We start from the raw sequence: 12889 nt of genomic DNA on the forward strand, positions 1-12889 counted from the left end.
AGCGCCTGAGGCGTACTGTTATATGGTGAGTCAGCGCCTGAGGCGAACTGTTATATAGTGAGTCAGCGCCTGGCGTACAATTATATGGTGAGTCAGCGCGTGAGGTGTACTGTTATATAGTGAGTCAGCGCCTGGGGCGTACTGTTATATGGTGAGTCAGCAGGTGAGATGTACTGTCATATAGTGAGTCAGCGCCTGAGGCGTACTGTTATATGGTGAGTCAGTGGGTGATGGGTACTGTTATATAGTGAGTCAGCAGGTGATGGGTACTGTTATATAGTGAGTCAGCAGGTGATGGGTACTGTTATATAGTGAGTCAGCGGGTGATGGGTACTGTTATATAGTGAGTCAGCAGGTGATGGGTTCTGTTATATAGAGAGTCAGCAGGTGATGGGTACTGTTATATAGTGAGTCAGCGGGTGATGGGTACTGTTATATAGTGAGTCAGCGGGTGATGGGTACTGTTATATAGTGAGTCAGCAGGTGATGGGTTCTGTTATATAGAGAGTCAGCAGGTGACGGGTACTGTTATATAGTGAGTCAGCAGGTGATGGGTACTGTTATATAGTGAGTCAGCGGGTGATGGGTACTGTTATATAGTGAGTCAGCAGGTGATGGGTTCTGTTATATAGAGAGTCAGCAGGTGATGGGTACTGTTATATAGTGAGTCAGCGGGTGATGGGTACTGTTATATAGTGAGTTAGCGGGTGATGGGTACTGCTATATAGAGTCAGCGGGTGATGGGTACTGTTATATAGTGAGTCAGCGGGTGATGGGTACTGTTATATAGAGAGTCAGCAGGTGATGGGTATTGTTATATAATGAGTCAGTGGGTAATGGAAACTGCTATATAGTGAGTCAGCGAGTGATGGGTACTGTTATATAGTGAGTAAGTGGGTGATGGGTACTGCTATATAGTGAGTCAGTGGGTGATGGGTATTGTTATATAGTTAGTCAGCAGGTGATGGGTACTGCAATATAGTGAATCAGCAGGTGATGGATACTGCTATATAGTGAGTCAGTGGGTGATGAGTACTGCTATATAGTGAGTCAGCGGGTGATGGGTACTGTTAAATAGTGAGTCAGTGAGTTATGAGTACTGCTATATAGTGAGTCAGTGAGTGATGGGTACTGTTATATAGTGAGTCAGCGTGTGATGGGTACTGTTATATAGAGAGTCAGCAGGTGATGGGTATTGTTATATAATGAGTCAGTGGGTAATGGGTACTGCTATATAGTGAGTCAGCGAGTGATGGGTACTGTTATATAGTGAGTAAGTGGGTGATGGGTACTGCTATATAGTGAGTCAGTAGGTGATGGGTAGTTTTATATAGTTAGTCAGCAGTTGATGGGTACTGCTATATAGTGAATCAGCAGATGATGGGTACTGCTATATAGTGAGTCAGTGGGTGATGTGTACTGCTATATAGTGAGTCAGTGGGTGATGGGTACTGCCCTATAGCGAGTCAGTGGGTGATGGGTACTGTTATATAGTGAGTCAGTGGGTGATGGGTACTGCTATATAGTGAGTCAGTGGGTGATGGGTACTCTTATATAGTGAGTCAGCGAGTGATGGCTGCTGTTATATAGTGAGTCAGCAGGTGATGGGTACTGCTATATAGTGAGTCAGCGGGTGATGGGTACTGTTTTATAGTGAGTCAGTGAGTGATGAGTACTGCTATATAGTGTGTCAGTGAGTGATGGGTTCTGTTATATAGTGAGTCAGTGGGTTATCTTGAGGTTATCTTGAGATGATTTCGGGGCTTTTTAGTGTCCCCGCGGCCCGGTCCTCGACCAGGCCTCCACCCCCAGGAAGCAGCCCGTGACAGCTGACTAACACCCAGGTACCTATTTTACTGCTAGGTAACAGGGGCATAGGGTGAAAGAAACTCTGCCCATTGTTTCTCGCCGGCGCCTGGGATCGAACCCAGGACCACAGGATCACAAGTCCCGCGTGCTGTCCGCTCGGCCGACCGGCTCCCCTTGTGATAGGTACTGCTATATAGTGAGTCAGCGGGTGATAGGTACTGCTAGATAATGAGACAGTGGGTGATGGGTACTGTTATATAGTTAGTCAGCAGGTGATGGGTACTGCTATATAGTGAGTCAGTGGGTAATGGGTACTGTTATATAGTGAGTCAGCGGGTGATGGGTACTGCTATATAGTGAGTCAGCGGGTGATGGGTACTGCAATATAGTTAGTCAGCAGGTGATGGGTACTGCTCTATAGTGAATCAGCAGGTGATGGGTACTGCTATATAGTGAGTCAGCGGGTGATGGGTACTGCAATATAGTTAGTCAGCAGGTGATGGGTACTGCTCTATAGTGAATCAGCAAGTGATGGGTACTTCTATATAGTGAGTCAATGGGTGATGGGTACTGCTATATAGTGAATCAGCAGGTGATGGGTACTGCTATATAGTTAGTCAATGGGTGATGGGTACTGCTATATAGTGAGACAGTGGGTTATGGGTACTGTTATATAGTGAGTCAGCGGGTGATGGTTACTGGTAAATAGTGATCAGCAGATGATGGGTACTGCTATATAGTGAGTCAGTGGGTGATGGGTACTGCTATATAGTGAGTCAGTGGTTGAAGGGGACTGCTAGATAATGAGTTAGCGGGTGATGGGTACTGCTATATAGTTAGTCAGTGGGTGATGGGTACTGTTATATAGTGAGTCAGCAGGTGATGGCTACTGCTGTATAGTGAGTCAGCAGGTGATGGGTACTCCTATATAGTGAGTCAGCGAGTGATGGGTGCTGTTATATAGTGAGTCAGCAGGTGATGGGTACTGCTATATATTGAATCAGCGGGTGATGGGTACTGGTATATAGTGAGTCAGTGGGTGATGGGTACTGCTATATATTGAGTCAGTTTGTGATGGGTATTGTTATATAGTTAGTCAGCAGGTGATGGGTACTGTTATATAGTGAGTCAGCGGGAGATAGGTACTGCTATATAGTCAATCAGCAGGTGATGGGTACTGCTATATAGTGAGTCAGCAGGTGATGGGTACTGCTATATAGTGAGTCAGTGGGTGAAGGGGACTGCTAGATAGTGAGTCAGTGGGTGATGGGTTCTGTTATATAGTGAGTCAGTGGGTGATGGGTACTGCTATATAGTGAGTCAGCGAGAGATGGGTACTGCTATATAGTGAGTCAGTGGGTGATGGGTACTGTTATATAGTGAGTCAGTGGGTGAAGGGGACTGCTATATAGTGAGTCAGTGGGTGAATTGTACTTCTATATAGTGAGTCAGTGGGTGATGGGTACTGCTATATAGTGAGTCAGCAGGTGATGGGTACTGTTATATAGTGAGTCAGTGGGTGATGGGTACTGCTATATAGTGAGTCAGCGGGTGATGGGTACTGTTATATAGTGAGTCAGAGGGTGATGGGTACTGTTATATAGTGAGTCAGTGGGTGATGGGTACTGCTATATAGCGAGTCAGCGGGTGATGGGTACTGTTATATAGTGAGTCAGCGGGTGATGGGTACTGTTATATAGTGAGTCAGTGGGTGATGGGTACTGCTATATAGTGAGTCAGAGGGTGATGGGTACTGTTATATAGTGAGTCAGTGGGTGATGGGTACTGCTATATAGTGAGTCAGCAGGTGATGGGTACTGCTATATAGTGAGTCAGTGGGTGAAGGGTACTGCTATATAGCGAGTCAGCGGGTGATGGGTACTGTTATATAGTGAGTCAGTGGGTGATGGGTACTGCTATATAGTGAGTCAGCAGGTGATGGGTACTGCTATATAGTGAGTCAAGGGTGATGGGTACTGTTATATAGAGAGAGTCAGCGGGTGATAAGTACTGTAATATAGTGGGTCAGAGGGTGATGGGTACTGTTAGAGATTGAGTCAGTGAGTGATGAGTACTGCTATATAGTGAGTCAGTGAGTGATGTGTACTGTTATATAGTGAGTCAGTGGGTGATAGGTACTGCTATATAGTGAGTCAGCGGGTGATAGGTACTGCAAGATAGTGAGACAGTGGGTGATGGGTACTGTTATATAGTTAGTCAGCAGGTGATGGGTACTGCTATATAGTGAGTCAGTGGGTAATGGGTACTGTTATATAGTGAGTCAGCGTGTGATGAGTACTACTAAATAGTGAATCAGCAGATAATGAGTACTGCTATATAGTGAGTCAGTGGGTGATGGGTACTGCTATATAGTGAGTCAGTGGTTGAAGGGGACAGCTAGATAGTGAGTCAGCGGGTGATGGGTACTGTTATATAGTGAGTCAGCGGGTGATGGGTACTGTTATATAGAGAGTCAGCAGGTGATGGGTACTGTTATATAATGAGTCAGTGGGTAATGGAAACTTCTATATAGTGAGTCAGCGAGTGATAGGTACTGTTATATAGTATGTAAGTGGGTGATGGGTACTGCTATATAGTGAGTCAGTGGGTGATGGGTACTGTTATATAGTTAGTCAGCAGGTGATGGGTACTGCAATATAGTGAATCAGCAGGTGATGGGTACTGCTATATAGTGATTCAGTGGGTGATGGGTACTGCTATATAGTGAGTCAGCGGGTGATGGGTACTGTTATATAGTGAGTTAGTGAGTGATGTGTAGTGCTATATAGTGAGTCAGTGAGTGATGGGTACTGTTATATAGTGACTCAGCTGGTGATGGGTACTGTTATATAGAGAGTCAGCAGGTGATGGGTATTGTTATATAATGAGTCAGTGTTTAATGGGTACTGCTATATAGTGAGTCAGCGAGTGATGGGTACTGTTATATAGTGAGTAAGGGGGTGATGGGTACTGCTATATAGTGAGTCAGTGGGTGATGGGTACTGTTATATAATTAGTCAGCAGGTGATGGGTACTGCTATATAGTGAATCAGCAGGTGATGAGTACTGCTATATAGTGAGTCAGTGGGTGATGGGTACTGCCCTATAGCGAGTCAGTGGGTGATGGGTACTGTTATATAGTGAGTCAGCGGGTGATGGGTACTGCTATATAGTGAGTCAGCGGGTGATGGGTACTCTTATATAGTGAGTCAGCGAGTGATGGCTGCTGTTATATAGTGAGTCAGCAGGTGATAGGTACTGCTATATAGTGAGTCAACGGGTGATGGGTACTGTTATATAGTGAGTCAGTGAGTGATGAGTACTGCTATATAGTGAGTCAGTGAGTGATGGGTACTGTTATATAGTGAGTCAGTGGGTGATAGGTACTGCTATATAGTGAGTCAGCGGGTGATAGGTACTGCTAGATAGTGAGACAGTGGGTGATGGGTACTGATATATAGTTAGTCAGCAGGTGATGGGTACTGCTCTATAGTGAATCAGCAGGTGATGAGTACTGCTATATAGTGAGTGAGTGGGTAATGGGTACTGTTATATAGTGAGTCAGCGGGTGATGGGTACTGCTATATAGTGAGTCAGCGGGTGATGGGTACTGCAATATAGTTAGTCAGCAGGTGATGGGTACTGCTCTATAGTGAATCAGCAGGTGATGGGTACTGCTATATAGTGAGTCAATGGGTGATGGGTACTGCTATATAGTGAATCAGCAGGTGATGGGTACTGCTATATAGTTAGTCAATGGGTGATGGGTACTGCTATATAGTGAGTCAGTGGGTGATGGGTACTGTTATATAGTGAGTCAGTGGGTGATGGGTACTGCTATATAGTGAGTCAGTGGGTGAAGGGGACTGCTAGATAGTGAGTCAGCGGGTCATGGGTACTGTTAAATAGTGAGTCAGTAGGTGATGGGTACTGCTATATAGTGACTCAGCGAGTGATGGGTACTGCTATATAGTGAGTCAGTGGGTGATGGGTACTTTTATATAGTTAGTCAGCAGTTGATGGGTACTGCTATATAGTGAATCAGCAGATGATGGGTACTGCTATATAGTGAGTCAGTGGGTGATGGGTACTGCTATATAGTGAGTCAGTGGGTGAAGGGGACTGCTAGTTAGTGAGTCAGTGGGTGATGGGTACTGTTATATAGTGAGTCAGTGGGTGATGGGTACTGCTATATAGTGAGTCAGCGGGTGATGGGTACTGTTATATAGTTAGTTAGCGGGTGATGGGTACTGTTGTTTAGTGAGTCAGTGGGTGATGGGTACTGCTATATAGTGAGTCAGTGGGTGAAGTGTACTACTATATAGTGAGTCAGTGGGTGATGGGTACTGTTATATAGTGAGTCAGCGGGTGATGGGTACTGCTAAATAGTAAATCAGCAGATGATGGGTACTGCTATATAGTGAGTCAGTGGGTGATGGGTACTGCTATATAGTGAGTCAGTGGTTGAAGGGGACTGGTAGATAGTGAGTCAGCGGGTGATGGGTACTGCTATATAGTTAGTCAGTGGGTGATGGGTACTGTTATATAGTGAGTCAGCAGGTGATGGGTACTGCTGTATAGTGAGTCAGCAGGTGGTGGGTACTCTTTTATAGTGAGTCAGCGAGTGATGGGTGCTGTTATATAGTGAGTCAGCAGGTGATGGGTACTGCTATATAGTGAATCAGCGGGTGATGGGTACTGGTATATCGTGAGTCAGTGGATGATGGGTACTGCTATATAGTGAGTCAGTTTGTGATGGGTATTGTTATATAGTTAGTCAGCAGGTGATGGGTACTGCTATATAGTCAATCAGCAGGTGTTGGGTACTGCTATATAGTGAGTCAGCAGGTGATGGGTATTGCTATATAGTGAGTCAGTGGGTGAAGGGGACAGCTAGATAGTGAGTCAGTGGGTGATGGGTACTGTTATATAGTGAGTCAGTGGGTGATGGGTACTGCTATATAGTGAGTCAGTGGTTGAAGGGGACTGGTAGATAGTGAGTCAGCGGGTGATGGGTACTGCTATATAGTTAGTCAGTGGGTGATGGGTACTGTTATATAGTGAGTCAGCAGGTGATGCATACTGCTGTATAGTGAGTCAGCAGGTGGTGGGTACTCTTATATAGTGAGTCAGCGAGTGATGGGTGCTGTTATATAGTGAGTCAGCAGGTGATGGGTACTGCTATATAGTGAATCAGCGGGTGATGGGTACTGGTATATAGTGAGTCAGTGGATGATGGGTACTGCTATATAGTGAGTCAGTTTGTGATGGGTATTGTTATATAGTTAGTCAGCAGGTGATGGGTACTGCTATATAGTGAGTCAGTGGGTGAAGGGGACTGCTAGATAGTGAGTCAGTGGGTGATGGGTACTGTTATATAGTGAGTCAGTGGGTGATGGGTACTGCTATATAGTGAATCAGCGAGTGATGTGTACTGCTATATAGTGAGTCAGTGGGTGATGGGTACTGTTATATAGTTAGTCAGCAGGTGATGGGTACTGCTATATAGTGAATCAGCAGATGATGGGTACTGCTATATAGTGAGTCAGTGGGTGATGGGTACTGCTATATAGTGAGTCAGTGGGTGAAGGGGACTGCTAGTTAGTGAGTCAGTGGGTGAAGTGTACTACTAAATAGTGAGTTAGTGGGTGATGGGTACTGCTATATAGTAAGTCAGCAGGTGATGGGTACTGCTATATAGTGAGTCAGTGGGTGAAGGGTACTGCTATATAGCGAGTCAGTGGGTGATGGGTACTGTTATATAGTGAGTCAGTGGGTGATGGGTATTGATATTGTAAGTCAGCGGGTGTTGGCTACTGCAATATAGTGAGTCAGCGGGTGATGGGTACTGTTATGTCGTGAGTCAGTGAGTGATGAGTACTGCTATATAGTGAGTCAGTGAGTGATGGGTACTGGAATATAGTGAGTCAGTGGGTGATGGTACTAATATATAGTGAGTCAGCGGGTGATGGGTACTGCTATATAGTTAGTCAGCAGGTGATGGGTACTGCTATATAGTGAATCAGCAGGTGACGGGTACTGCTATATAGTGAGTCAATGGGTGATGGGTACTGCTATATAGTGAATCAGCAGGTGATGGTAACTGCTATATAGTGAGTCAATGGGTGATGGGTACTACTATATAGTGAGTCAGTGGGTGATGGGTACTGTTATATAGTGAGTCAGAGGGTGATGGGTACTGCTATATAGTGAATCAGCAGATGATGGGTACTGCTATATTGTGAGTCAGTGGGTGATGGGTACTGCTATATAGTGAGTCAGTGGTTGAAGGGGACGCGCTAGATAGTGAGTCAGCGGGTGATGGGTACTGCTATATAGTTAGTCAGTGGGTAATGGGTACTGTTATACAGTGAGCCAGCAGGTGATGGGTACTGCTATATAGTGAGTCAGCAGGTGATGGGTACTCTTATATAGTGAGTCAGCGAGTGATGGGTGCTGTTATATAGTGAGTCAGCAGGTGATGGGTACTGCTATATAGTGAATCAGCGAGTGATGGGTACTGGTATATAGTGAGTCAGTGGGTGATGGGTACTGCTATATAGTGAGTCAGTTTGTGATGGGTACTGTTATATAGGTAGTCAGCAGGTGATGGGTACTGCTATATAGTGAATCAGCAGATGATGGGTACTGCTATATAGTGAGTCAGCGGGCGATGGGTACTGCTATATAGTGAGTCAGTGGGTGAAGGGGACTGCTAGATAGTGAGTCAGCGGGTCATGGGTACTGTTAAATAGTGAGTCAGTAGGTGATGGGTACTGCTATATAGTGACTCAGCGAGTGATGGGTACTGCTATATAGTGAGTCAGTGGGTGATGGGTACTTTGATATAGTTAGTCAGCAGTTGATGGGTACTGCTATATAGTGAATCAGCAGATGATGGGTACTGCTATATAGTGAGTCAGTGGGTGATGGGTACTGCTATATAGTGAGTCAGTGGGTGAAGGGGACTGCTAGTTAGTGAGTCAGTGGGTAATGGGTACTGTTATATAGTGAGTCAGTGGGTGATTGGTACTGCTATGTAGTGAGTCAGCGGGTGATGGGTACTGTTATATAGTTAGTCATCGGATGATGGGTACTGCTATATAGTGAGTCAGTGGGTGAAGGGTACTGTTATATAGTGAGTCAGTGGGTGATGGTTACTGCTATATAGTGAGTCAGCGGGTGATGGGTACTGCTATATAGTCAGTCATCGGATGATGGGTACTGCTATATAGTGAGTCAGTGGGTGAAGGGTACTGCTATATAGTGAATCAGTGGGTGAAGGGTACTGCTATATAGGGAGTCAGTGGGTGAAGGGTACTGCTATATAGTGAGTCAGCGGGTGATGGGTACTGTTATATAGTGAGGCAGTGGGTGATGGTTACTGCTATATAGTGAGTCAGCGGGTGATGGTTACTGCTATATAGTGAGTCAGTGGATGAAGGGTACTGCTATATAGTGAATCAGCGGGTGATGGGTACTGTTATATAGTGAGTCAGCGGGTGATGGGTACTGCTATATAGTGAGTCAGCGGGTGATGGGTACTGCTATATAGTGAGTCATTGGGTGATGGGTACTGTTATATATAAAGGCAGACGTGATGGGGCCCACCTTGAGAACAGTGATGAGGGCGGGTGCGTCACGCTCGCTGACCTCGGGCGAGATGCCAATAACCACGCCCTCGTAACCGTTGTTGACCAACTTGACCTTGGAGGCACTGGTGGCTCCCACGCCCACGCTCGCGGCCAGCAGCACCGCCAGAAGCAGGTGGGCGGCCGCTACCGTCCTCATACACGTCATCTCGGCGTCTCGTACAAGCCACAGTCTGTAGTTCCGATTCAGTGGTTTATATTTCCTGCCTTTTCCACCGGTAAAGAAATGTACGACCATGTAAAACTGTTCGACCAGTTTTACATGGTCGTACATTCTTGGCCCTGAGAACTACATTGAGGGCCCGAGGACTACATTGAGGAGCATGAGGACAACGTTGATGGCCCGAGGACTACATTGAGGGGCCTGAGGACTACATTGAGGGCCCGAGGACTACATTGAGGGGCTTGAGGACAACGTTGAGGGCCCGAGGACAACGTTGAGGGCCCGAGGACTACATTGAGGGCCCGAGGACTACATTGAGGGCCCGAGGACTACATTGAGGGCCTGGGGACTACGTTGAGGGCCTGAGGACTACATTAGGGGCCCGAGGACTATATTTGTGGGCCTGAGGACTAGGGTGAGGGCCTGAGGACTAGGTTGAGGGCTTGAGGACTAAGGTTGAGGGCCTGAGGACTAGGTTGAGGGCCTGAGGACTAGGTTGAGGGCCTGAGGACTAAGGTTGAGGGCCTGAGGACTAGGTTGAGGGCCTGAGGACTAAGGTTGAGGGCCTGAAGACTAGGTTGAGGGCCTGAGGACTAAGGTTGAGGGCCTGAGGACTAAGGTTGAGGGCCTGAGGACTAGGTTGAGAGCCTGAGGACTAAGGTTGAGGGCCTGAAGACTAGGTTGAGGGCCTGAGGACTACGGTTGAGGGCCTGAGGACTAAGGTTGAGGGCCTGAGGACTAAGGTTGAGAGCCTGAGGACTAAGGTTGAGGGCCTGAAGACTAGGTTGAGGGCCTGAGGACTAAGGTTGAGGGCCTGAGGACTAAGGTTGAGGGCCTGAGGACTAAGGTTGAGAGCCTGAGGACTAAGGTTGAGAGCCTGAGGCTAGGTTGAGGGCCTGAGGCAAGGTTGAGAGCCTGAGGCTAGGTTGAGGGCCTGAGGCTAGGTTGAGGGCCTGAGGCCAGGTTGAGGGCCTGAGGCCAGGTTGAGGGCCTGAGGCCAGGTTGAGGGCCTGAGGCCAGGTTGAGGGCCTGAGGCTAGGTTGAGGGCCTGAGGCTAGGTTGAAGGCCTGAGGCTAGGTTGAGGACCTGAGGCTAGGTTGAGGACCTGAGGCTAGGTTGAGGGCCTGAGGACTAAGGTTGAGAGCCTGAGGACTAAGGTTGAGAGCCTGAGGCTAGGTTGAGGGCCTGAGGCTAGGTTGAGAGCCTGAGGCTAGGTTGAGGGCCTGAGGCTAGGTTGAGGGCCTGAGGCCAGGTTGAGGGCCTGAGGCCAGGTTGAGGGCCTGAGGCTAGGTTGAGGGCCTGAGGCTAGGTTGAGGGCCTGAGGCTAGGTTGAGGGCCTGAGGCTAGGTTGAGGGCCTGAGGCCAGGTTGAGGGCCTGAGGCTAGGTTGAGGGCCTGAGGCCAGGGTGAGGGCCTGAGGCTAGGTTGTGGGCCTGAGGCTAGGTTGAGGGCCTGAGGCTAGGTTGAGGGCCTGAGGCTAGGTTGAGGGCCTGAGGCCAGGGTGAGGGCCTGAGGCTAGGTTGTGGGCCTGAGGCTAGGTTGAGGGCCTGAGGCTAGGTTGAGGGCCTGAGGCTAGGTTGAGGGCCTGAGGCTAGGTTGAGGGCCTGAGGGCAATCAACACTGCAAACTATATACTACAAGGCTGAAATCATCTGGTTCTTTAAAATGCCGTACAAATAGGAAGATAACAATCCAGATTACTTTATTTAGAGGTTTAGCACCTACAAGGGGTCAACAAGGGGTCACAGTGGAGTAGAGGAAACATGGGTTTTCACACATAGCGTTATAACTTTATGGATGTAAACATTACTTTTTTTAAAATCCATTTGAAAAAAGTCTTCAGGTACAAGGTAGGAACATTAACAAGCCTCTGGCTTCTAGTCCCTGTTGAGTCCACTAGAGATGGTGCCTCTCTTATAAATTCAGTTAAGTATATACTTCAAAGTATACTATACAAATAACTGATATATTTTACATAAATTTGATAACCTTTGAAAAATTCAGTATGAACCACGAGGAGGACACGAACCTTTGCTCAAGGAACTCCCAGTGTACACAGAGCATAGGTTCGTACTTAAAGTGATCACGTTGAGCACCTTCAAATACCTGAGATGTTTGGCTCTTTAAAATGGAGGGTGTGTACATAAAGTTGTGAGTAAGAATAGTTATGGGGAAGAAGAGTGGCTGGTGCAGTTCCGTGGTAAAAAGAACAGGATCTTGAGGGAGTGCAGAAAGTTGAGCTGATCCTCTGTATATTGTGTACGGTACCGAGCCATTTAATGGTTTGATACGAACCTGAACAAATGAGGAGTTACAGCAGCGGAAATACACAGTCTATGAAGCACGTGTGATTAATAGTGTGAGAAGAGTAGCATGGTTTGGCCTCGAAAAACATTTGAAGAAAGAGTAAGTGCAGTAAGCTGGCTGGTCCTGTGCGAAGATTACATACAATGTTTACGTCCAATCATCTTAATTCACTCATATAGCTACTGTTGGCCTGGCCAAGGACCGGGCCGCGGGGACGTTGAGCCCGAAATCATCGCGAGGTAGCTATCTATCCTATTTTATGAACTTACTAAATTCTAAATACAACATAGTGTCAGCAATGCTAAGTTTATTATAGTTTTCTATACAACACTATTGCCAATCACTATTTATTTTCCTATTACCTACATTGGAATCTGCAAATATTTGGATTATATTGAATACTTTTGGTTCTCTGCTAATTGTCTTAAAACTTTGTACAATTAATTGTACCATCTCCACTGCTAGTAAATTAGCATAAACAATGATAAAAGAATCACCAAATTTTACCAGAATCTTCAGATGGCAGCGTTAAGTAAACTCACAGTTCAAGGAAGAGCAGCAATAGCAATCTCAACAACAAATCCTCTCAGCAGCTGATGTGGATGTTCTCTGTGCGGGGGCTGGAGCGGCACTAACGCTGGTGGCTCTGGCATGAGAGTGGCACTCTGTAGTCTTCTCCTCTTATGCAAGTTGCCAGGCAGTGTATCCTCCCTCACATTGACCTTGAGGCGTGATTAGCGCGTCTTGATTATAACCCGCACAGCTATCTCCGTCTCTTACAGGATCTGGGCCTTCCCAGTTTCATGCGCAGGCTTTGGCCTTCCCTACCTTCCGTGCAGGCGTTGGCCTTCCCTACCTTACGTGCAGGCTTTGGCCTTCCCTACCTTCCGTGCAGGCGTTGGCGTTCCCCACCTTACGTGCAGGCTTTGGCCTTCCCTACCTTACGTGCAGGCGTTGGC

At 46.9% G+C, this 12889-nt stretch overlaps 1 protein-coding gene across 1 annotated transcript in view; it reads right to left on the reverse strand.

Annotated features, from left to right (window-relative positions):
* Positions 1–12613, reverse strand: part of LOC123756883 (calcium-activated chloride channel regulator 1) — a 125597-nt gene extending 112984 nt beyond the window's left edge. The window contains exons 1-2 of the mRNA XM_045740284.2: positions 12473–12613; positions 9421–9634 (exon numbers count right to left, since the gene is read on the reverse strand). Coding sequence (XP_045596240.2) covers positions 9421–9609 — 189 coding nt within the window. The 5' untranslated portion in view covers positions 9610–9634; positions 12473–12613. The remainder of the gene's footprint in view (positions 1–9420; positions 9635–12472) is intronic.
* Between the last annotated feature and the right edge of the window lie 276 nt (positions 12614–12889).

Source organism: Procambarus clarkii, chromosome 26, assembly GCF_040958095.1.
Source record: "Procambarus clarkii isolate CNS0578487 chromosome 26, FALCON_Pclarkii_2.0, whole genome shotgun sequence".
NCBI lineage: Eukaryota > Metazoa > Arthropoda > Malacostraca > Decapoda > Cambaridae > Procambarus > Procambarus clarkii.